Genomic DNA, 26,976 nt, shown 5'->3' with positions numbered 1-26,976 from the left:
CTCACCTCTGGATTTTATTTTCTTAGCTGACCCAAAAGCAGATAAAACCATTGGCACACAGGTCTTGTGAAAGACCTCTCTCTCCACAGGTGTTTGCCTGAAGGCGCAGGGAGGGGTTGTTTATTTTGGGAAGTTGCCCTTTCTTTCCTGTGTAGAAAGGCAAACCTTTTTCTCTTTGGGTTGCACACATGCCATAGGCATGCAGAGATGGCCTTTTTCATGACTCTTACATATGCACGTGGACTTTTTTACATCTATTTACAAAAGTAAAGACTCTGTTCCTTATGCATGTTTACAGAATAGGGCAAACCTCTGTTGTTATTTTGGTCCTGAGTTTGCCATTCTTTAGAAAGTTAGGGCTCAAACCAGTAACACCACAAGGAGGCAAAAAGACCAGGAAGGAACAAAGGTTTGGTAAAGTTTCACCTCATACTTCACTTATTTCTTTAGAATATAATGGTGTTGATTTAGAAGACAGTGCATTTGACTAATGACCTAGCACCTGAGGTAGGCAGGCCAGAAGCAAAAATATATTTATATATCCTGTCTTATTTGTATTTTCATTGGCTTCCAGGTATTCAGTGAGGACAATACCGAATTTCACAGATACTTGTTACTCCATCCACTTATGCTAAAAGAATGTAAGAAATCTCATCGCACAGTGCCAGCGAAAGGATTTTCTACTCAAAATAAGGCCATCCTGATACACAATGTTGCAACCTGCCCACCACGCTATGGTTATTCATATAGAGCTGAGGAACTGTCTCTGAAAAGGAAGATTTTGAGATTCGAGAAATGCAGGCTGTTTCTCTGTGCACTCATGGTCTCTACTCTCCAACTCCAGGAAATGAATGCATGCAGCCTGCAGAGTTTAATTCTCTTTTGGTTTATTACTATTTAAAAATCAGTTTTTGTATCCCCTTCTACAGAGGCTTCACCTTCCAACAGAACATACAAAAAATACACACAATAGAAAAAAAAAGATAGGTAGGTAAGTTGCTTTATACAAACAGGTCCCTAAGAACCCAAAAAGGCTAAAACAGGCTCGGTTTCAATAGAAGCAGGCCCATAAATAGGCAAGAGACTTCATTCAAGTAGGGAAAGAGTCATCCATCCTTACCTAAGATCCTTTCATGCTCACACTGAAGAAAATGGGAGGATTCCCAGCAACTTCAGTAGAAGCAGGATTGGGATTCATCAGAGCCAATGGCAAACTTTTCTGCTCCTTCCCTTCCAAGGCACTGTCTCTTCCATACAGTGTGCAGCCAGGGAAAAATGCCAGTTTTCCTGGCCCATCCCACACTCATGTTTCAGTTGTTCACTCTACAGGACATCTGAGAACAGCCTTTTATTTTCTCTCTTACACTGTGTATTTGCACTAATTGCAGCAAACTTTCAGATTACAACAGTACTGAAGAGAAATTCTGAGCCCAAGAGCAAGGCTTGGTTGATTCTTTAAGAGCCAGCAGTCAGTCTGACAGCTTTGCAGAGGGCATGTAAAAATTGCCTGGAAAAGGCACCAGTTTGTAGACACAGCAGCCAAAAAGCTGTTAGCAAGCATGAGACTGATGTATTATAAAAGCATGTTCCCAAGCTCACTACATGACTGCAAGAAGCTCTAGAGCATCTATGGCTGCCAGTGGTTGGCTGAAGTGACCCCATGGTCCACATGGAACCCAGGAGCTGGGAGGGAGTCACTGGAACATCAGTGAGACACCAGTTACCTCCTTCCTTCAGCACATCTCAGCTCAGAGCCCTTCCAGGTCTCCAAAACTGCAGTACAAGTAGAGAGGCCACCCAGCTCAATCACATAAACCCTGAGAGCAGATCAAGAGTGCTAGGCAGGCTTTAAATTAATTTAAATATTTCACCTTTCAGGAAAAACGTGGCCAAATGTTTAACTTTCCATTACACCTGAAGTCAGTGAGGCCAAACGTCTGTAGTAGAGTTCAGCAGCAAAATTCTGCAGCACAATTTGGGATGTCAATCAAATCTTGAAACAGTCTTACCCAAGGTCATCATCATCTCATTTTATAGATGGGAACAAAACACAGGAAGAGGCTAGAAATGACACAAGGTGTTAATTCTTTACAAACAGCCATTCATTAGCTGCTACCACAGAGCAAACAGCTGTGGTTTTTCACTAACATGCTTTAACCATTCCAGCCATCACCACAACCCCTTACAGCCAGGGTTCCTGCTTCTGTTCTGCACCACTTTGCAGTTACATCACATCGCTATTTTCAAGTTTTGTGTTGTTTTTTTTTTCTTTTTAGCCAAATAATAGTTCTCTGGTTTGTTTTATAGCTAACGCAGTTATGTGCAGAGCTGTACACATCTGAGTTAAGTACCACACTGGCACAGGAATGTGTGGAGGGTGAAGGTGTCGAGGGAGCAGGCAAGAAGACATGATGCCAATGCTGCTGCTGCTGACTCTGCGACAGTGAACGTGGCCTCGGGCTGCAGCTGGGGAGCACAGCAGATGGGGCTGAAAGCCAAATCTGTTCCCAAAGGCTCATTCACAACAGCTGAAGGATCTTGGTTTGAAAGTGATGTTCAGGGTAGTGGGACTCTCTCAGGAGACATGGGAATCTTCCAGGATCTTTTTTCCCTTTTAAGTTTTCCTATTGATTTTCCCTCTTTGCTCATTTGTTTTGTCTCTTGGTGTGGAACTGAGAGCATAAGCTCAGAGATTCACTGTGAGTTTATGTTCTATTCAATTACAACTCAGGTACTGTGCCCAGGCAAAAGGTGAATGGTACACAGCTGGCTTAATTTACATTAAAATATTCATAATGCTGTTAAGGTATATTCATAATGCTAAAAAAGCCAACACATTCCATGGTTTTGTTTGGCACTTGCTCTCAGAGTTTCTGCCATGCTGAACAATTGAAAATATCTGATTATTTTTGTGGGTGATAAAGAAAAGCCTTTCCCATTTAATTACTTAAAATTTTGGTAACTGTTTTTTTACTTTGTCCATTTATCTCTCATGAAACCCAAAGAGAGCTCTTGCTCTCCTTTCATTCTTCCAACACTGAAGTCTGGAGTTCCTTTGAAGTTTACTTTGGCATCTACTTCCTCAAGCAAGCACCTTAAAAAAAAATTAAAGCTGAAAGTGGTACCCCACTCCAGACTCAAGACATAAGTTCAGATATTGATTTCTAGGAACAAAGATTTAGTGAAAAAACAAGACACTAAAGTTACAACAGAGCCTACAAAAAAATCTAGGTTAGCTTTCATACTATCAATTCAATTAGTTGAGTTAGATAGACATTCAGTTACACAGCTCTTCTATTCAAGTCATTCCTTACTGCTGACAGCAGTTGAGGGAGGAACAATAATTTCAGGGAATACGTGGGAAATAACAAATATTCCCTAAGTCACTGGCACTCAAACAGGTCTAAAATTGTGACTGGGCATTTGCAATTATTCAAAAGATTGGTAGGAAGACCAACTCCACACCATCTTATAGTTCTAGGCTTTAAAAAACAAACAAAACAATCATCCCCCCCAACATATAATACTTTGCCCTACTATAGTTAAGGCACTGGATTGAGAGAAGGAAAAATCTGTGTTCAATTTCTGGTTCTGCTATCAATTTCCCACGTCATCATGGGCAAATCACTTAAGATTGAAAGCTCACACGCACCACATTACCATGCATCAGGTGAGCCGCACTGTTAGGTCTGTTTGCACACATCTAACACATGACAAATGCAAGGTAATGTCATTTCATTTAACTCAGTATGGAATAAATTCACATTAAATTGCTTTACCTTGCATTTGTTGTGGATTAACAGTACATAAAGATAAATTCAGGCAACAAAAGAAGCCTGGTAAGTCTGTGCCCCTACATTCAACACAACATTTAAGCATGCATGCAAGTGGTTTTTTAGTCCTTCATCTTTATTTCATTCGTTCACCTCTAAGCATCTATTCCTTTCTTGTCTGTCTTTAGTGTTTAGATTATAAATGGTTGAAGATGTTTTCATCCTACCTAATACACAAGGGTCAGAGCCTCAGTTGAGGGGTTTAGGGACTCCTATAATACAAAGAAATACTACACCTCTGATTATCTAAATTTGCATGAACTGAAGTTCCCTTCTTGGCAGGAAATTGCATCGACTCAAACACTGGATTGCAGTCCCACCAAAGAAGATAAGGAAAGGAGGGCTGGCCCCAAATGAGAGCTATCACATATACACTGATATGCCAATTAAAAATGTAACAAACAAGCGAGGTTGCAGTTCAGGGCATGTAAAGTACTTGCCTTTGAACTCTGAACTTAGGAGGCTGAGTTTTCTGTTTGGATCTGCCTTCTGTTCTATGAGAAGCAGACACTTCCCAAAGCACAGAATATAAAGAATTTGCATGTAGATTAAATTACTATCCAGAACAATATGCCCCCAAAGAAGCAAAAAGCTCTGAAAACACACCACTGCTAAAGATCTGCCCAACCTACTGCTGGCACCAGTCTGCACCAGTCTCTTGTGTTGGTGCAAATCTCTCCCATTTACACTAGGATGATCTAGAACTGTAATTTCAGGATTGTTAGCTTCCTGCCCTAATTGTTTCCCTGTCCACTAGACTGAGAAGTAAGTAGCTTTCATTCAATGTATTCATGACAACTTAGTAAGCATTTTCTTTGACAAGCAAAATGCACAGTTAGTGTTTTAGAAGGCTTTCTTTTTAGTTCAAGGCTTTTCATTTATCAGGTCAAATTCTGTAGCATTCAAAAGTAAATTTGGATACACATGGCCAAAACTCAACCCACTAGTAACACTAAAGTCAGTGGAGCTAAATGTAGGATGAAAATATCCTCTATTCTGTCTTTTGGAGTTGAATTTTATGACTAGTGCACCCTCTTTGAGTGCATACAGGAACATTAAGGACACAGACTTCTAATATTTTTCAGAATACAGCCTCAATTCAACAAAAATTTTTCTGGTAGCTTAAATACAAGCTATTAGTAAATCAGAGTGACAGCAGTTGCATTTGCTAACCCCAATGAATTGTTATGCTGACTGGAAAGCCTGGTCTATCTTGACTTGCTTGGCAGCTTACAAGGTTGTCTCAACAAGGTCTAGATTTGTAAGGTATTTTAAAATGTTTTGTTACTTTTTTGAAATGTCCTGTTTCTACTTGTCAACTAAACTTATCAGTACAGCAATGCAATTCCATGAAACTTTAGTTTGAAGGTGGGTTCTTTTGGATTTTGGGGGGTTTTGTCCCCTTTTAAATGAGACTCATACCTATTCCAGGGATTCTGGGGGAAGATGAATGGAGAAGAACATGTCCTTCAGTCTCCCAACTCAGATTAATAGCAAAACATCAAGTCCACTGCAACATGCTCTCAATTTAGAAAGTGCTGGTGCTATAAAGAGAAAGCCATTGATTATTCATCCTTGGTTTATAATACTCAAGAGCAAGTACAAAAAAGTAGCTTCTTACAAGAGAGAAGCTAGGGCTTCTAAGTCTGTAGAATTTAGAATGTCATTCCAAAATCCATTTATTTACAAAGGCTCTATAATTCTAACACAAAAACAAACCAGGAATGTGTCTTATTTCAGTTATGTATTAGCTGCAGGGTTTGGATTAGGAGCACCTGGGCAACGCCAAGTTGCGGTGCAACAGCAGTTTGTGGCCAAGTTCACATTTAATACAGACATATCTCCTGCAGGGGATGTAGGTCCTGGTCTGAGGTGGTCTATCCTGCTCCAGCACTGTATTAATGATGGAGACAGCTACTGTTTCTTAGAATGCAAGTTTGGTGTGGGACTTAGGTTCTTCAGAGTGGCTTTTCTAGAAACATTCAGTACATATAGCACCTTAGTTTACCAAATCACTGCTTAAATCTTTGCTGATTAACCCTCACAACAATTGTGATGTAGAGAAAACTTTTCACAGATGGGAAATGAAGGAATAAATTCAGGGAGCTGTCCTATGTGACCTTGAGGATCAACAGCAGAACCATAATTATAACTCAGAGTATTCCTAACTCCTAACCCTGTGTTAAACAACATTTATACCTGGATTTGGTACAAAAGACCTTGACAAGTTACATGGGAGGAAAGGGAGGGTCAAGAAAGGACATTATTTCTGCACAAGTGATATTTTCAGATTAAATGGAACCTCCAACAGCCTAGAGCCCAGCTTCTTTGCATTTTATAATCAATTCTTTTTCAGAGATATGCTGTTTGCAATTCCCATCTCTTATAGCAGAAACCCTTCTTCTTTTGGAAAAGAAAGGAGTAAGACTGGCTTTTGCAAACCTGACTAGAGGCAGATCAGGAGAGCACGACCGTAGCCAAAAAGCCCAGCTCACTGAGAATACAGTACAGTGTAGAGTGGGATTAATGTCTTATTTACTGGTTCTCATTTGCACACCTTTTGGACAGGTGGCTAAATTGCTCAAAAACCAGACAAAACGAGGGGATGCAAAGTAACATACTAACTTCTTTAATAGAGTCCAATCCAATTAAATCAAAATCACTCTGTGAACCCCTGGGTTTATTCACACTAAACAAGTCAGTGGTACAAAGTGTTAACCCGATAGCTGATCGTGTTTATACCCTAGGTCCCCACATGAAAAATGAGCACCAGTCAACCAGACTGCAATGGTATTTTTCCTTCCTTTTTTTTTTTTCTTTTTTTTTTTTAATAAAACTATTTCTTTCATAGACTTAAAACAATCAACTAGCCAAGTTATTAATTATGGTACATCTAAAAAAAAATTAATACTAACCCTAATGTGACTGCTGTTTAAGAGTGCTCTGTGTATCGCCTTAGACTGGCTTTTCAGTAGCAATTCACTACAACAGGTCCTAAAATAATAATAATAATAGAGAATTAAAAACCTGACAGCAAGTTTAATGGTTAAAAGTAACAAAAACAACCTGTTCTGAATGGTGGTTTTTCCTCAGCAGTTTAGTCCTGCTGCAGCACTCACAGCCTCACAAATGGCAGAAGGGGTTCAAATTCTCACCTTCTTTAAATTTTTCTGTTTTTAAAAGGACAACTGCATTGTAACCTGCTAGGTACCACGGGGCATTTGACTTAATGTTATATTCAATAATGGGTCTGCTTTAAAAACTTACTGTTTTTCAGGGGTAGGTTAGGGAAGGTGGGGAATAGAGAGAAAACAAAAGCATAGCTCCCTGTAGCTGCAGCTCCCCAGGTGCCTTGGTCACTAGGACTGTCTAATTCTCAGATCAGTGCTGACAACTTTTGTCTATTCTAGAAGATCTTGTCAAAACACCAGCAGCAGCCTCTAAAGCTCCATTTGGTGTTTTAGGACATCTCCTATTCAAGGTCACCATCTTCTGTAATTTATCAGCTAAGAAGCATTTTCTCCCTCTCCCCAGTGAAGGTTTAAAGGTGGGGTAGGGCATGAGACAAAGAGGGAAGCTAAAATGAATAAAAAAAATTCTCAGCTATAGAACCAAATTTCATTATTTCCTCTTTCGTTCACAGCATCTTATCATTATAGCCAGACTGCTGCTTTGCTTTGTTAAGATCAAGCTGATCTCATTTCCCCTCTGGCCCCATTGGTTGCTGGTCGACCTCTGGATCCACGAGGGATGATGCAAATGCTGACTGGACGATCTGAAACCCAAATGACTCCAGGAGAGACATGTTCTGTTGGGGTGAAAAGGGGGATCCTAGAGCAGGACCGAGGTCCCCCAGTGGGCCACCAAGGGCCCTGACGTGAACTTTCTGTATGTGTTTGTTCAGATAAGACTTTGATCTGAAAAAGCTGCCACATTCAGGGCAAGGGTACTTCTTCTCTCCTTCCGTCTCCATTTTGTTTTTGCTGACTGCCATGTCACACGAGAAGGACCCATTGGTGCTCTGTTTCTCAGGAGTCTTGAGGTCACTGGTGTCAGAGAGGTCTCCGTATGAATCAGAACTCTCAATCGGGTCCGAATGTGAACATTTCTGGCCTTCTACGGGAAAAAGAAAAGAGAGAAGTTTTCAGACACTTATCCCCCAGAAGAAGTATTTAACATGCATTAAAATAGATTATATTGGTTACCACCTGATTTCATTAATGCCTGTCATGAGAGAATGATACACACTTAACATCGCAGTCCCTCATATTCTAAAGCCCTTGATCATAGGCCCTCTTTACAAACCACCAGGCTGCTACCAGAGCAACATCCAGGTTTTTATTATGGATTTGTCGTGATACTGAATGCAACCATAATGGGTCTCTGGTTTATATGATTCTTTTTTGAATCCCACAGATGTCTCACAACATTTATACCTCAGGCATTACAAAAGGATGGACCTAATGATGAGTTTTTAACTGTACAATCCATTCCCACACTTCTGAAATATTGTTGATACTTGGGGGAGAGCCTACAAACCTAATAAAGTACAACAGGCTGCAGCAAGATGTGAAGAAACCTGGAAATACTCAGCAAAACAGCAGTGAGCTACTGCAATTTCAGAAGCGCAATTCCATTTAGTCTTGAGGAACTCTTTTTTACAAGTTAAGTGCAAGGCTGTTAGAAGTGAACTTCACAATCTAAAATTGTTCCATCTTTAACTGCTGTAGTGCGAAACAGGAGAGAGGTTAGGGACACTATTTTAAGTCATTTGGATACATATCCTGGCAAAGCCATTGGTATGTTTGGAGTGTTCCCCATTCTCCTCTGGCAGTATGCCAAGAAAGTTTGTCCACACTCTTTGCTCAGCACATATGAATGAGCGTGGGAAACCCAGACGTACTCCCTAAACAAGTCTCTGAATACAAATAAGCTGTATCTACTATTAACTCTAAAAGACCAAAGAACCACTTGGCACAACCCAAAAGACAGATTTGCTCTGGACTCAGCATTACAAACCAAACAGGATATGCATGAAATCAATACACCACTGAGCTGGAGTAAATCTCTTGTTAAGTCAGCACACCACCTAAAACCAAAGGGCTTCTGTAGTAACTCTATCAGGACTCCAACAGAAAAAAATTACACAACTGTAGCTTTCCACTGGCACAGACTTTGTTTAACCCAGCCTGCTGTGCTCTCCTGGGCAAGAAAAAACATAACTTTCTGGGACAACCATGGTTTTGAAGAATTTTCTGATGTTTCAGCTTCACCAGGAATACTGACAGCTCAAACCAAGAAGTGAAAAGCAACCTGTTCTACACAGATTAACACACAACTTTACATATTCAGAAGTTAAATACTCTTTAGCTATTCTTAGAATAACATATTTTTTCCATTTTTTCCCCAGAAGTTAAATGCAGGTTAAAAACCAAAAAAAGTAACAGGACTATTATCACCCTCTACCTCTCCTCCCCAACAACAGCATTAAAAAGTGTAAGTTTAATTACAGATAGTTGCATGGCTCCTAATCAACCTGAGGATGAATACTGCTTTCACCGCTCAGGAAATCTTTATGAATTGCATTCTGCAGCTCCCCCATCCTTCCCCAGAAATCAGAAACATGGTTTGACTGACGCGAGATTCAAGTATAGAGGGACTAAGGAACCGTCAAGGATCTGCACCCCTCAGGCAAAATTCAAATACTGACTGCTGCTAGGAAGATGGTCAAGATGAACTAACGTGGCTTTTTCAACCTCTAAAATCAAAGAAGCTGCCAAAAATTCATGTACCCTCCTTGCATGTCCATCTCCTTCCCCCAGACTTGTTAAATAGGCTATCCAAGGACAGATATTACATACTATGTGATGCTACGTAATTTCTCTGCATCTCCCTAAGCTTCTCTCCAGCATTTTCCCTGTCCTTCCTCCCTCCCCTTTCTCATGCCCAGCCCAGCACCCCACAACACAAAGTTCTGCACAGAGCAGCAAGGTGCAGAGCAGCGAGTCTCTTGCCTTTGATGCCATAGGTCCTGACGCAGTGGAACGCTGCTCCCCCATTCGGGATGGACTCCTGGTGCCTGGAGACCTGGGGAAGGGGAACACCGTGGTGGGTTTTAACATGGACCTTTAAGTAGGAGGCAGAGGAGAAACCTAAACAAGATAAAAGGAGATGAGATCCTGCCACCAGCAAAGACACACATCTGCCTTCCCTGTTCTTTTAATCTTTCTCATGCTCCTACTCCCTATTACAAAGTTGCCATTACACTAGCTTGATTTCTGGTTACCTACAACATGCTTACGTAGGATTCCTAGACATCATAAGGCAATGAATGCAATGCATACATTTCATTAGACTTCATTTGTTTTTTGGAAGTCATGATGAAAGAACAGCCTCCTTGAGAAACAAATTTTATGTAAGCAAACCTAGCAGGTGACGTGAAACTTTCTGTAAAAGAAGGCAGAAAAGACATGATACAAAAAGGCACCCATGTCTCTTCACCATTTTTGTGCTGGTTTATGTATTTTAATTTAAAATGCCTTCATCATCTGATGATACTTTGGAAGATAGTTCAAATCAGTTTAGTTTATGCTGTTAAGATTTGAAGGGACGCCATTTCGTAACACCCTCCTTTGATATTTAGTATGCTTTCCTCTTGGGTTTCTAGCATTTATAGTGACTTGTAGAAGGCAGAAAGCTGAGTTTTTAAGGTACACAATTTTGTTCTATAGTAATTTTTGAAGAACATTTCCTCTGTTCAGCTCATCCTGAGTTTTAAAAAACATCCTAAAACTCCTCACATTTTTTCTGCAGTTAACAAAAACCCCTAAATTTCAATATTTCTCTTAGCTCTGATCTGTAAGCCCAAACCACTGAAATTAAAAACATATTTCATACAACTGATTTCTGAACAAAACAGTTATTTACATTTGTGCATGTGCTTTTTAAAATTGTTTTTGAAGTCTCACAAATATGGCATTTTCCTTTAATGCAATAAGTTATCTCACATATATTTTGGAATGTTTTTAAATTCAGATTTTAGTAAGATTTGCATTTAGTACTAGTACATTTGGATCATGTATTAGGCACAAGGAGGACAGAGTTTTAAAAACTTCCTATAAAGGTAAGGCTATCAACAACCACCCTGATTTTTTATTAAATTTTGAACAGAATATTATAGCACTTCCATGTTAGAAACATTTTTCTTTAACTGAGAACACAACACAAGTTTCACCATCACAGACACAGAGTTCCAGGTTCCCTTCCTGGACAGAGAAAACCCAAGACCTAGATTTTTTTAAATCAATACAGCGTTTACAGCACAAGTCCTTGCAAGAGAATTTCATACCAATGCTTCACTTTAAATATGAATATACTACTGTAAAGCCATTTTTATCATGATATAACTGCATTTACATTTGATGATATATAATAATATATTAGGAAGGATGCAAAACCAATACTGGCACACCTCTGTGGGGTGGATTTTCTGACAGTTGTTAGTTTCAGGTGCTGAATTTAATAATGAATGTGGCTTTACACTAGAATTTGCTGTGCCTACCCAACAGAATATCACTCTACCCAGACCCTTCTTAGAAGCCAGGATCAAAGAGTGTTCAGGGGTTATTAAGAATTATATATACAGGACCTGCAGAGCAAAGCAGAACTCCGCAGCAACCTGCTGAAGGGGAAAAAGGGCAGGTTGCTGAGAATGAAGAGATAGTTACTGTAGACCCCTGAGTTGAAGATGAAAGTACAGAAAAGTAGCTACATCACAATTGAAGAAACCAAGAATGTACAACTCTCAAAATACAATGGGGCAGAATCACCTAGACCAAGTCATCCAGGCAATTAATGTAAGGATATTATCCTCCGAAATAATGCAAGACACCCTCAGACACAAAATGCTGTACTGAATATCTCACTGGGTCACAAAAGAATATATTTTTCCAAATACCAAAAGTTCACTGTAGACATGGAAAGAACCAGTGCTTGACTGGTAAAGGACACAATGTACAGATATAATGGTGATACTTTCAACTACAAGGTAGTTCCCTTATTTCATACATGTGTCTAATAGCCACATGCCAGCTGAGATGAGTCTTCTTATGTAGCAGTGCATTAAAATCTCACTGCCAACCATTAAAAAAGGATTACATACAGGTATTCAGGGTTTTTCTATACCACAATTAACACAGGAAAATCTGAAGTTGTAATCTCTGCTATACAATATTTTTTCTGAACTCTGCAATTCTATTTGTAGAGTACATTGTTTTATATAATGAAAACTGCCTGCAAAGTGTATTAGCTCCCCTTTATGCACTTGGCAGATGAACATGTGAGTCATCAACTTCCATCAAAGCAGTAAGAATGCCAACCACTTCATAGGAAACTGTTTAAAGTGAGATCTTTTTTCTTTGTTGTTTTTATCCTAATTTTTTTACTGAAGCACTTAGCACTGGCCCTTTTTTTTTTTTTTCCCCCACCAGACCTTAATTATGAATGCCTGTCCTAGGAAGATGGGAGATTCATAGACAATAATCCTTTACTTTTAAAAATCTCTTTAAAAACAAAGTCAGGCTAATGCAGAGGATAAAGTGGCAGTATTTTTTAAAGGAGGAATGTATTTATTGCTTTACCCATACACATCTCTCAGCTTTGCAGAGCAGATTATTTCTTCATACCAGAAGAATGAACATTTAAAACATGCATAGAGAGGAAATGATCTGCTTTATGTAAACGGGACCTACCCCTTGATCTCTTAGACAACATCTATAAGGAGACAGACTATAGAAATAATTGCAGGATGCTCCTTTTTCAAAAATTCTAATTTGGATTTAGCTGAAACATGCAGAAAGTGTGTCTTGCTTTAATCAACTCTGTATCCACCATGAAATATACCAGAATTCTATCTTATTGTAAGAAAAATTCCATCTAACTTGGAATATTTACCTTTCTCCTAATTTGATTTCTGTGAAACAAACAATGTGTGTCTGAAACAGAAAATGAATCTTCTGAGTTGCATATGTTATTACAAAGTACCACTTCTAGACTTGACAAAGTCATTACTCTCTTAAATTCTTTGAAAAAGCCCACACAAGCAAATGAAGTTCATAAGGACAGTAATACAAAGATTATGTAACAACAAAGCAGGAACAGGTCTTTTTTACTTAAACTGATTAAAGAGAATTTGCTTAAAAAGTGAGGATTGAGGATTAGTTTTCATAAGCACATTTTAGATGAATTCTTTTAAAAAAACAAACAAACAGAAAATCCCAGAACACCACCACATTGCACAGCTTCCCTGATTTAACAAGATTTAATTGCTTCCCTAATTATTCTAAACATAAAGACCCTAAGTAAGAAAATAACCCAGAAAAAACATCAAGTCACAGATGGTAATTTTTGGACATTACACTGTCATTTTGTAAAATAAATAAAATCAGCAAATGGGTACACGCATGACATTGTGAACCAGTGGCTACTGCCTTCAGCCAGGTACTGAGTTCCCCATCTCCTAAATCCTTTAAACCTTTAAAAGAACATGAGACACTTGATTAAGTTCCACGGAAAAGCCTTCAGTCTGATGGGATAAATTGAGGGATTCTAAGCTCTGTCTTTAACACCAGGATATGTTCAGCTGTGTACGAGTCACCTTTTCATCCACTTTTTTTTTGGTGGGACAACATCCAAAACTCCCTCTACAAGCAGCTTGAGCATTCTTGTTTGACAATTACTACATGCAGAGCTTGACAATTACTATATCCAGAACTAGCTAAATTCCAATTTAAAAAATACACCAGCACATTAGCTGAGGGAAGACTAAAACAAAATCCCATTGCACAAGCACCACAGCCACAGCACAACTGCCATCAGGGGAATGGTGCATAGCTTCTGACTGCACCAATACCTATCAAATAGATGTTTCTAATCCAGAAATTTTCCACTATACTTTTATCTTGACAGGCTCTACAATTTAAATTATATTTATTTAAAACAATAAACATTATCATTTGATGCTAGAACACTTTGGATTAAAAATTCTGCTGTCATGGATCATAAATCTATAATCAAATTTCACAGTTTATAACAATAAATTAATAACTCAGTTGTTTGACAAATTCAATCTGTAACTTCCCTTTCCTATGAATTTTAACACTGGGTAGATATTTAACCATAATTCACCAGATTAATTATGTTTTCTAAGTGCTGATGTAAACTCAAATTCACAACAGACTCTGACATCACATGAAATAAACTGTAAGAATAATGTAGTTGCTTAAAGTTTTCTGTACAACAGGTTCCCTATCCTTCTACAGAGAAGTGTCTATTTTATTTTAAATTTCCACTGTACATTCAAACCTGTAAAATGTGAATAAACCATTTAGTCATTTCATTGTTTGAATGCCAGATCTATCTTTGTCACACAGGCTGAATTTCGACAGAGCTGCAGTGACATCCAGTGGTAGTTAAGTTGAAACTCAAGCTTATGAATCTGAAACAAGACAATTCCTCCCAACCTGTAAGAGTTTCAACTGAAGTTGAGCAGGATAGCACCTGGATCTTGGATAGCATCTTCCATGTTGTTACCACAGAAAGAATTGGGATAAACTTAAGCAGTTTTTCAGAAGACAGGCCTTCAGCTGAAACGGAGGCCAAGCTTAATTTCGTACCATCCACCTGGAGCTTCAGAATCTGAAGATTTTCAACCCAGATGCCTTTGCCACTCAAACTGTTAACATCACTTTCAGGACCTAACAGACTGTTCAACTACTGGAAATGCCTCCCTTGCAATTTAATGTCACTCATTACTCATCAACTTGTAGTCATCCAAAAGCTCCCTGTACAGTCCTCACATTAAATACAGAACAGCTTTATTCTCTCAAAAGATTTCACCTCTCTTAAATTAGAAAATGGAACACACATTATAAAAAAACAACTCATCAGAAAAAAAAACAAGATTCCAAAACACAGCAGCAACCTCTTCCTACACTTACTAGGTATGTATGCCTGTGTGAGCCAACAATATATTTTGAAGTTGTGTATCAATCATTCAAAATTATTTTTCCAGCTTGCCTTACATCCCACAAAGCCTAAATTTACAATTCTCTCCAATTGAAGAGTACCACAAACAGACGGAAAAGCTTCAAAAGCTCTTAACCATATGGTTTAGTTTCACATAGTCCTGCAAGAAGCAGGGAGTTGGACTTGATGATCTTTATGGGTCCCTTCCAACTCGAGATATCCTGTGATTCTATGAAAAGCGTATTTGTACAAATAAAGGTAAAACATTTCTAGCACTCTTTACAAAATTTGTTTTAGAAATGTACATTAATACAAAGCAATTTCTTGGGTTAAGAGGGAGAAGCAGCTTGACTTTACTGCTGCACCAGGAGGTTAAGCAAGACTGATAACATAATGTAGATTTTTTTTTTTTTTAATGTACAGTGTAAAATTTTCAACTTGGTGTGTACTTCAGAAATTCTTCTTGCAAACTGATCGCAAGGACTCAAGTCTAACCAGCTATAGAAAAAAAAAGGTGTATGGTGAGTAGTGGCAAGGCAACGTATCATGGTTATTTTATAGGGATCTGGCTACTTAGCAAATGAAATTCCTAAAACTGTCTACAGTTTGCTTCAATTTGCTTCAGATTTAAACTGAGTTTCTTCAGGAACTATCAGCCACGTAAAAAGGCCAGACCTATAGCTCCATCAGTTTCAAGGTTAAGCATTCAGTAATAAGAACAAAGAATATATACACATATATGGTATAACCTCCTCCTGTTGCAGACAGAGTTACGTAGCCTTACAGCTTCCCTCAAGCGTTGTCCCATTCCACTGAAATAAAAAAAAAAAAAGTTTCTTCATTACCTCGGTTACAGATAGTGCAGAAATTGCTTGGTCCTTCACTATGTTTCTTCAAATGATCTGCCATATATGCTGCTCGCAAGTACTTCCCACACACCTGACATGGAACTTTGTCTTCATGACATGCTAGGTGTGAGCGCAGCCGGTCACGAGTGGCAAAGGAAGCATTACAAGTCTGCAGGTATAATGAGAACCATGTGACTCATCAACTCTGCTAAAAGCACTGATATTGTTGAATATATTTAGTATTCTTTAGAGTAAGTACCTTAGATCCTGTGCAAACACACAAACGACGTGATGCACAAGCCATTTTCCCACAAATAAAAAATTCAGATTACCAACATACTGCACAAGATGTGATGTTACTACTTGAAAGAATTAAGAAAGCAAGGAAACAGCTCTAGCATACTATAGAGAGTAAAACTTAAGATAGAGTTGTAAGGCCTTAGCTCCTCTCAGAGGATGAAGATACAAAAAACTTAACAAAAGAAATAGCACAAACCACTCCATTTACAGTAATTTCTGCCATTTCACTGGGCCGTTACACTTCAGACCACCGAAAATGTCCTCTCTGTCATGTTCCTAAGTTTTACTCTTTGATCTGATCAATCTAACTTCAGTACACAGAATCCCTTTGGAGTATGAAGACATACAAACAAAGCATCAGAGAATTGGCTGGGATGAGAATATGACGGAAGACAGTAAAAGAGCCATCCTGGTATTCACAGTAGCAGTGCAGACAAATTGTAGAAGTGAAGCCTCAGAACTGAGCAGGTATCAAAATAACTGCATGACACTGTAATCTGTTTATAACTTACCCCTGATCAAGGTATCATATTACACTTACTACCATGAAACAAGCTTGATTTGGCATAAGATAATATTGATTCTACTTGCCCACTTCCCAGACATAATCCATCTAAGATGAGTAAAGGCTCCCTCCCATTTTTATTCCCATAGCAATTGGCAGGCATGCAGACTATGTATATAACCTGTTACAACAGCCTGCCAGTTCTGAAAGGCTTGCTCTCGCTCTAACATGCGAAGGAAAATAAATCACCAGCAATACACTGTACAAGTTACTAAAGATATAGTCTGAAACCACTGCTCACAAGTGCCAGAGGAAAAACAAAAGCAAACATACGTTAGAATGACCAGACCAAGCGGGCAACAGTGACATTCAAGAGTGTATAGTCTTTCATTTATACCACCTTTATATAAAACAATGCAGCGTTAAGATGTATAACCAGAACCCCCTAAGAGATAATATGAGGCTATTAAGTGACTTGGGAACTGGATATATTCTGTCTTTTCAAGTATCAGTGTGTAATTAAACAACTGTTTCAATAGAGACAGCCTTGTTAAAATAACAATCCTAACAAAATTCCAAAATTATAACTTTAAACAGGTGAAATTGATAATACAGAAGAGGATAACCCATATAATTTTATATAATTTAGTTAATCAAGAGCTTAATCAAAAAAACATTGAAGGCAGCTGAAAAGTACCTATCAATTTCAACAGGCTTTACACTCATTCGATCCTTTGAGATGCTTAAGTATGGTAAACTCCCATAGAGCCGAGGCTACTCTGCAGCAAGCAAAAGACTTAGCACCTCAGAGGATCAGGACTTAATGAACTTTAAAAGACAACAGTAAAATTATCTGGATTTCTGTGATATGCACAGTTTAACTAAACTCGCCAGACAAAGATTCATAAATTACAGGTAGCGAAGATTAAGAGGCAAGTTCCTGAACATGAAAGATTTCTCTTCATTTGAAATCTCAGTACACAGCGCTGAGCAAAACAGGTGCAGCTTTCACTTACTAAAATGTTCTTAGAGGTAAACACTCATTTAAGGCAGGATTCCAGCACTGATAGTAATCAATCTGTTGGATATCAACTAAAGATATATAACTAGACAATCAAGGATGACAGCCAAGAGATCCATCATCAATAAGTCTAAAATATTGAGCCACAGTAAGCGTCCATACAAAAGCATTGGGAGTGCATTAGTTGATGAAGCAGACCAGAGACAAATCACATAAATACAGGGATGCCAGAAGTAAAACCGTATCTGTCCCATATTGAACTTATCAAGTTGAAAGCTTAGGGAAAGGCAATTTGATCATTTCTGTGTTTGATTTCTCACTCTTGCTGCTGAGTTGTGCAAAGTTCACCTTTGGATAAGCTATATAGTAAATATATCTGCGAAGAAGCTTAAAAAAAAAAAAAAAATTAAGTCCAGTGGAGAAAGCAAGAACCAGTTTAGCTGAATCATAACAATGGGAGACAGGACTAGGTTTAAAGAAAACCCCAAAGTTAATATTCAAATAGTTAATATTTATAAAAGGTATAGAGCAAAAAAAAAAAAGTTTTATTTTACAAAAGATGTGAAGTACTAAATGAGTGCTAAGTATTTATCATTAATTGTTAATCATAGAAGAAAACTCTCCAGTGCTTTCCTATCAAACATTGCACAGGTATATAAATAGATCAAAAAGAATATATAAAGTTTAAAAAAACATTGTTTAAGAAATACCTCTTGAAGGTTCAACTTTTCTATGGATGTGGATGTCTCTGAGCTTATTCCATGGTGGCTGCCATTTTCCTGCTAATAGGCAGGAAGTAAGAGAAATTAGGACAGGAAGAAACTCATTCTGCATTGAAATCAATGGGAAAAGCACTGGACTGGGGATGCCAATTTTAGGTTTACTTAAATAAATAGATTTTTTTTTTTGTCAAAAGTTGTGCTTTAACTTAACCTGCATTTTTGTCTTTTTTTTTTTTTTAATTTAAATTTCCAGAAGAACAACCTGTCTCTTGTCTCTGAGAAGGAGCAAACTTCTGTATTCTCCCCTTGTTCTTTCACGTCCACAGATTTTCAGATCACCACTTCCTCCCAAACTTCAGCCTAACTTTCATACCATTCACACTCAAAAAGACAACAACCCAGCTTCACCTCTTCCCATGACAAGTTAGTAAACTGAACTATTCCATTATGGCCAGAAAACTGACTTACCCCTTCTCCTACATCCAGAACAACTGTTAGGTTAAAAAAAAATAAAGAAAAAAAATGACCACTGTAACAATCCAGGCAAAAAGATCCAGAGTGTCATTTGGTGTCTTGTCTGGACACCAGAGCAACTTCTTGGATCTGATTCCTCATCTGCCTTGGCTCTGTGGAGGCCTTCCCTATTCTGAGTCTATGTTAACAATAATGAAAAAGCTGGAATTAGGTCTTTGTCTGGCACCAGGTGCTACAGGTGCTGGAACTTAGGATAGTTTAAAAGATCTGTGAAGCACAATTGTTATTTTAGGGGAATGAGTGCAGGATTACATGGTGAGCTCTGAAAATTACAACTGCTGCAGTGATGCTCAGCTTACAATTGTCCTGCTTCCCATAGTTTCATTTTATTTATTCTGAAGTTGGGCTGACACCTTCACACTTTTGTTCTGGTAACCCAAAATGTACCATGATGTCACATCAACAAAATATTAGATATCCACTGGTTTGCAAAGATATGTGAGGGTTCAGGTAAACGCCCAGTGGATTTTGTTTAAATCGTAAAGAGCACCACTTCCAAGAATGCATCATGGTAGAGGATTCTGGAAAGCTTTTCTGTTTACTGACAGAATACTTCTCTTTTGCAATAAACATAAACAAAGCATGACAATAACAGGAATTTTCAACAGGAACTCAACAGATTCAAAAAGGATGCTCAATGCTGTTCAGGCTGCTCTCATGGGGAGCTAATTTGCCAAACAAAATCAATGGAAAAAGAGAATGGAAAATGATGAAACAACATGCCAATATTACACTATTTTCCTTCTTAGTGGCCAGATTCTGTGTTTAGATACATGTCATGGAACAGAAGTGTTACTGGTTATGAAATAATCACAAGGAGAACTTTATCAATTTATACATCAATTTTCAGATTTGAAACAAATTTTCAGTGTGATAGCATCCCTTCTGTGGTTTGTACCATGTGTATCAGATCTGTGCATATTTAAGAAGACTTTCTACATCTGACAGGATATTATGAAATATTTTTGCAAAGACACACAACAGTTATTTCAACAAGTTTTCTACACCTTAAGATCATGAAAAATTAACTTAACTATGATTTAAACAAAGCAGTCAAAAAAATCAAAAACAAACCAAGCCTGAATGACAACCTCAACTCTGGCCTGATGCTTGTAACCTATAGCCTATACCTTTTAACTGAAATGAACGGTGCATACAGTATTATGGCACTTTAAACAATACACAATGAGAAAGACTGCTCTTAGAAATTGTTATCACAAAATACATCTGTGGAAGGAGATGGAGTTGAGCTTGGCTGTACAACCTTAGCTTCCATCTTTCTTTACTTTCTAGCTCTTAGTGTATCCTCTGATTCATACTTACAGAGTTTATATTTAATATTCTTAAATCAACCAGAAAACTATAATAAAATTGGCAAAGGACAATTCATGTCTATCAACGTTATTCATAAACTGTGTTTGTTCAGTAACCCTGATATCAACTGGCAAAAGACTGATGAGTTTCTGTTTATGTTGGGACCTAAACATTGGTTTTCATACTTGCATACAAATACATGCTTATGGAAAAATTTTGTAGTTGTCCTCAGTTCATCCACCCAGACCCCTTGCTATCCCCAAATTCCGAGGTCTTTTTATGAGTGGAATTTTCCAATTTATATAAATCTATAACCCCTAAATCATCTTAAGAATCTTAAGCCAATCTAAGGATTTATACAGGGTATGCAGTTAAACCAATGTGAAGGCTCTATGGCTTGATTTTCAAAGGTGCTGGGCTCCCACAGATCATATGGAGGTCAACAGAAATCTTTAGCTGGCTCTATATGTCTGACAAACTGTTCACTGGATTATTAAAGTTGAAGAATGTTTCAAAACTGTCACAATTTGGTGGAAACATAGGAGAGGTGTATCAAGAGATGGGAAAAAAATGCAGATCAGGAGGCAGCAGTCATGAAGGATTGACTAGGTTCATAAAATGTGGTTAAAAATTTCAGAAGAAAAAAATCCTCTAAACTTCACTGTCTTCAAAGAAAATTAAAATTATCTTGCTCCAACTTTCTTTAAATAAATAATTAAATAAATCTTTCTTCAGAGACCAAGCATGGAGACTGTTAGCCCAACAACTGTTTTAGAAGTTTGCCCAACAGCTATGTGAAGACAGTATGTGATAGTGGAAGTTTTTTCTCAACTTTGAATTAATACTTCCGGGCACCTTTTAAATCTCTCTACAGATGAATTACAAAATATCTTTCTTGATTTGATCTTTCAAACTCTAATGAATAACTTATTAACTGTAAAAAAACTATATACAACATTATGACATTGTATTACAAAGACTACTGTGATGCTGTTATCTATATTCCCCCTGGGTTAAAAAAAAGCTTCCAATTTTGCTCAGTGCAATGTTCTGAAGGCTATGTGATAAAAAAATAGAAAGAGCATCTTTGCAAGTTATGATAATTTACCAATTTTATTTAAATTATTCTAAAAAAATGAAGTCAGCATTGGAGCCTCCTGCTGGCAACAACTGCAATAAAAAAAAAAAAAAAAAGGGGGGGGGAGGGGGCCAAAGGGAATCATTTGTGATGTTGACTGTGAGCCCAGGGAAAGGTGGCTGGGTAAGAGATCCAGGGTGAGACTGGGAAAGAGCAGTAGGGAAGAACATCTGGTAGAAGGCGAGGAAGGCAGGAGGACCAAAGCTGTAGATGACACAAGGGGCTGGGGGACAGGAGGGATGTAAAGCAGCTGTCACTGTTGAACACTGTTATTTACGAACGTTTATCCCAGTTCATACATACATGGCATTTTTACTGATACTTCATGATTGTCTGCACACATAAATGCAATGCCAAATATTACTCATACATCAGTCTAAACCCCTCCAGCTCCTACCTGACACTTGTGAGGTCTCTCTGAGGTATGCACCTGTTTGATGTGTCCATTCAAGTGGTCTGGCCTTAAAAGAAAATACACATAAGAACACTTAAAATAAATACTAAAAATAAACTTACAATATTAACCAAAAAAAAAAAAAAATATCCCAGTGGTGGATCTATTACAAATGTAGTGATATTTAACTTCCAAAGAACCAGATCACCAACTGGGACACTACCTTGGTAAGTACTCTCTCCAACTTGCTAAAAAGGCAGCTTTTCCTCAGGAAGAAATTATGACTGAACGATCAGAGAAAACAGAAAATACAAGCTACAATTTTCAAGCCTGCATGTCCCCTTCCAAAATCCTATTTAGATCTTGACAGTCAGGGCACTTTGATTTACAGTTGCTGAGTATTTGAAAGTCAGACCCTTTTGGTTCATGTCACAAACACAGACGTAAGAAGCCAACTTTAAGCACCTCTGTGCAAAAAGACTGACTCTAAACTCAGTTGCTGTGACACATTTTCCAGCAGCAAGATGAAAAAATACTGTCCTAACTCACAACTTGGTGGGGAGACTGCATTAATACAAATAAAGTGCTCTGAAGGTCCCAACTAGAAGGTGCAATGGAAGAGCAAATTATTACTGAAAAAAAGTTCGACCATTCTTCACAATCGGTAAAGCCTACTTTGAAGAAGAGAGAACTGAATAGCTGCAGATTTTCCTGGTGGGAGTTTCTCCTAGCGGGAAGAAAGCTTTTCATTGTATGAGGCCAAAACTGCTTGGAAACAAGTTCTCCACCCTCTCCTCCCCCAACTTCCCAGCTGCGCCAATGGGAGGGCACGGGATGGAATTCACGCACTGCAGACAGAAAATAGCCTGAACTTTGTAGTCAGGCTGTTAAACCTGATGCTCCAGCAAGTGGGCTGGGGCGGTGTAACCGGAAAGACTGGTTGGGGTCCCTCTGGGTCCCCCAAGCCTAGCAACCCCTCCTGCTGCGCTGCTGAATGAGGGGAAGGACACTCAAAAGAGACATCACGCTTCCAGCTTCCTTCGGCTGCTCCTACGACTGAATACTGCAACTTAAAGAAAGAGTCTCTACTTTTCATTCATACTTTGGTTTTACAAAGATATGCAGACAGTTTTGTTGTTTACTTCTATAACAATATTCCTGCCTGTTCACATTAACTTCGTGGGAAAAAAAAAAATCGAACTCAACATGTATCTTGCACTTTCCCTTGTTGACAACAACCTTTCATACAGCAACAGCAGAAATCTGTATGTGTGAATAAAAATAATAAAAATTGGCAGACGATCCCAGGTAGCGCTATAATAAGAAAAATACTTTCACTTCTAGCCACAGATGAAATTTTCATTTTATGACTTTCCATCACTAAATCTGCAGTCCCTAATTATTGCCGATTTAAAAAAAAAAAAAAAAAAAAGAGTCTACATTTTCTTAACCTATTTCAGTAACAAAGAGTCCCTCTATCAACAAGGGATCTAGCAGGGGCACAATTCCTACGTTTACATAGCCTGGTAGCCTTTTGATTAGTTTTCCTATCTCGATTCCTTCCCTCCTGTTAGAGCAAAGCAACTGCTGTAGAAAATCGACTGCTGCTACAAAAGTAACACAATGTACGCATCCCCCTCCCCCCACTACTTCTAGTCTCAAAGCGAGCATCAAACTTCCAAAAAAGTTTGAAATTCATTAACTCAGACTATAAGATACCACTAACACGACTACGTGTATCAAACTACTTATTAAATTAACTCCCACAAACAGCGACAACAAGAAATCAGCAACATTAAATGCACAGATCTTACGTATGTTGCAGGGCAGAAACAGGATCCCCTTCAGAAGGATGTAAACCCAAAGGACACAAAGATCATGTATTAAAAGATACTTGATGCTGCAGCCTTTGAAATCTCACCTCTTCCTTCACATTTGGGTGATAAAAAACATTACGAACTAAGAGAAATGAAGGGAAGTTAAGAAAAAGAAAATTTAAAATGGATACGAGAAAAATAATAATCTTGAGATGTATTAATATTTTGCACTTCAACAGCACCTTCAAACTACCTACAAATCAGTAGTCTCCAGACACTTATGTGAGGTAGGTAATTATTTCACTACCCATTTCACGGAAGAGTCATCTGAGGGAGAGACTGATTTGCCCAAGGACACGCATACACCAAGCCTGGGACAAAGCTGGGAATGTTACCCAGAAGCCAGCTGACTCCCAGTTCTAGGTCTTAATTACTTTTAAACCCTTTCAAGAGACTGTAGAGTACCGTCCCAGCGGAAACGATGGAAGTCTCATTTCTCCAGACATTTTAAAGTGGGACAGTCAAACTACCCTAAGTACAAATTGCTCCTGTTTCCCAAGGGATAGGAAAGACAACTTCCTAGGTCTCCGTTTGTGTCTAAGGTCCTTCTAAGCACTCTCTTACCTGGAAAAGCCTTTTCCACAGCTCTGGCAGATGTAGGGCTTTCCCACAGAGCCATCGTGAGATCGAACGTGATAGGACATCCTGTCTTTCCGCTTGAACCGTAAGCCACACACCGGACAAGAGTAAGGCTTCTCGCCAGAGTGTGACAGCTTGTGCCGATTCAGGTGGTACACGTCCCGAAAAATCTTGCCACAGATCTCACAGGCCACCTGTTTCCTCGTCCTGCTTCTTTTTCGGGGTGCATCGGGGTCATCCTGACCGGGGACACCGTTTTCACCCAGTCTTGGGGGTGGGATGTCTATGTAGCCCAGCTGCAAGCTTGTCACCCCGTGTTGAGCCTCATGCTGACGAAGACGATTAGCATCCGTAAACACTTTCCCACAGAGGCCGCAAGGCAGGATACCGGCCTCCCGCAGGCCTCCTGGGGTACCAAACATCATGGAGTCCAAGAGATTGGCTTTGCGGGGACGCCCTCGGCCCCGCTTGGTGCTTAAAGTGGGGGCACTAGCAGCAACGTTCTGGAAGGGCGAGGCGAGCAGCGGTGGGGACAGAGGTCCTGCCACCATGGGCAGGCGGTCCACGCCCTGCAGCACAGGTAGGGAGGACTGCGCGGCAGTGAGCGCAGCCCGCGTGGCCTCGTCTTCAGGCATGCCAGCGATGCCGTTGCCATTGGGTGCCAAAGCGGCACCGTTGGTCATGTCAAGAGGGAAGCCGAGGTCGGCAGCCCCCGGACGGAAGAGCATGATGTCGGGGCGTGCGGGGGGCACGAGGATCTGCACGTTGGACTGCTTGATGACCTCCTGGCAGATGTCGATCACGGAGCGCATCAGCAGGAACTTGGCGGCCGTCATGAGCTCCGGGAAGCTCTCCAGCCGCACCACGATGCGCGACGTGTAGGCGAAGTCCAGGATGTCTCCGAACACCTTGGAGCTGATGGTGTGCATCTCCAGCTCCCGCCCGCCCCCGGGGGCCCCGCCGGCCGCCGCGGGGGCCCCGCCGGCCGCCGCCGCCGCCTCCGCCGCGCCCCCCTCCGCGCCGCCACCTGCCCCGTCGCCCAGCTGCGCGCTGAACACCGACTCGAAGTACTCGCTGCAAGCGGCCAGCACCGCCCGGTGCGCCGGGAAGCTCTCGTCGCCCACGCGCAGGAGCACGTCGCAGAAGCGGCCGCCGTTCTTGCGCTGCTGGTTGAGGCTGTGCAGCATGTCGGCGCTGTGCCGGCTCACCTGGTACGTGTAGCAGCCCGACGAGGGGCCGCAGGCGGCGGCCTCGCTCACCCGCTCCATGGGGCTGCGCCGCCCCGCTGGCGCCCGCAGGGGGCGCGCGCTCTCAGGCCGCCCGGCGGCGCGCGCCGCCTCCTCCTCCTCCTCCTCCTCCTCCTCCTTCTCCTCCTCCTCCTCCTCCTCCCCGCCCCTGGCCGGGCCGGCGGCGGTGCGCGCTGCGCTCCCTGCACAGCGCGAGGGGATGGCAGGAGGGAGGAGGAGGAGGAGGAGGAGGAGGAGGAGAAGGAGGGGGGGGGCGAGACAAAAGGCTCGGGCGGCGGAGGGGCGCGCGCCGCGCGGGGCCGCCGCGGCCGCCGGGCGCGCGAGCTCCGCCCGGGCCCGGCCGCCACGAGGCGCTGCGGCCGCCGAGGCCGCCGCGGGAAGGGGCTGTGCGCGGCGCGGCTGCAGCGAGCCGGGAGGGAGGGGGGCTCCGGCGGCTGCGGCTCCGGGCTGCCGGCTCCGTCCGTCCCTGTGTGTTTGGAGCGGAGGAAAGATGGCAGCGGCTGCACTTCCTCTTGCACTTTCACCCCTGGGGGGAGGAGAAGGAGGGGGCGATACCACCCCCCCTACAAAAATCCAGCGGGGGCCCCCCGGCTGCTGCTCCCCGACCAAGCGCCGCCGCCGCCGGCTCCGGTCCGGGCCCCGCCCGCTTCGCTGCACCCGCACCGCCGGCGCCGCAAACTTTCCTCTCTTCTTCGGCCGAGAAGACCCCCACCCTATTCATAGAGACCCCCCCTCCAGCCACTCGGGCTCCCCCCCTGCCCCCCCGCTTCCTGCCCCCCTCCCTCCCCGCATCCGCCAATGCAAGAGCAGCCAGAGCCAGCAGGCCGGCCCCCACCCCGCCCGCCCGCGGGGGCTGGGGGCTGCAGTCTCCCCCTTCCCCAGCACCGATCCGCCAATGCCGAGCCGGCAACGAGGCCCCCGCCCGCGGCACACGGGGGCGGCGGGGCTGCGCTCGCCCCCTCCCCCAAATATCCGGGCTGCAGCTCGCCCCCCAGGCCCCCCTCCCGCCGGGGAGAGGAGGAGGGGCCGGCGGGGGGTGGGGGGGCTGCAGGCAACCTCCCCCCCCTCCCCTCCCCAGGCACGAATCGTCCAATGCAAACCCTCCCGGAGCTGCAGAGGCGCAGAGCGGCCCCCACCTCCTCGCCTCGCCTGAGGAGCGCCGAGCCCAGAGGGGCCAGGGGCTTGCAGAGCCGAGCGGCCTCCCCCCGGTCTTTCATTGCATTTCTCACACCCCCCCTCCTCCCCGGACTAGGATCAACTCTCAGCCTGACTGAAAGAGCGAGGCGCCGGCATTGTGGGGGAGGGAAGGGGTACAGCGGGAATTCTTCCAGTGCAAAAATGCCCTCCCCTCGGGAGCGGGCGGGAGAAACGGCCCCCGCGGGCCGGGGGCTGCGGGAGGCACGGGCGGTGCCACAACCCCCGGCGCCCGCCTCCATGTTGGGGGAAAACTCTGGTGCCCCGCTGAGCCTCGCGCTGCCCGGGGCTTCCCACGGCTGCCGGTACCCCGCGGGCTCCCGGGGCCTCGGCGACACCTCGAAAGGCGCTGCCGTCACGCACCGGCGGGGTTGCTTGGACTGTCCTAGTGCTGAATCTGCCCTGTGTGCTCGAGGTCTCCCTACGAAGAGCTTCTATTTCAACA

General features: G+C 41.8%; 1 protein-coding gene across 2 annotated transcripts; it reads right to left on the bottom strand.

Annotated features, from left to right (window-relative positions):
• Window positions 1–870: 870 nt before the first annotated feature.
• Window positions 871–25,358, bottom strand: PATZ1 (POZ/BTB and AT hook containing zinc finger 1). 2 transcript variants are annotated; one of them, XM_074844326.1, is made up of 6 exons: window positions 24,076–25,358; window positions 21,638–21,701; window positions 18,243–18,314; window positions 15,704–15,875; window positions 9,848–9,985; window positions 871–7,949 (listed from the first exon to the last, which is right to left on the bottom strand). In XM_074844326.1, the coding sequence occupies exons 1-6, from the start codon at window positions 25,356–25,358 to the stop codon at window positions 7,531–7,533; spliced, it is 2,148 nt and encodes a 715-aa protein (XP_074700427.1). In that variant the 3' UTR covers window positions 871–7,530. The 2 variants fall into 2 exon arrangements, with proteins under 2 accessions (XP_074700427.1, XP_074700428.1); XM_074844327.1 differs by lacking the exon at window positions 18,243–18,314.
• Window positions 25,359–26,976: the final 1,618 nt, after the last annotated feature.

This window comes from Strix aluco, chromosome 18 (assembly GCF_031877795.1).
Source record: "Strix aluco isolate bStrAlu1 chromosome 18, bStrAlu1.hap1, whole genome shotgun sequence".
Taxonomy (NCBI): domain Eukaryota; kingdom Metazoa; phylum Chordata; class Aves; order Strigiformes; family Strigidae; genus Strix; species Strix aluco.
This window is presented reverse-complemented; position numbering and strand designations above follow the sequence as displayed.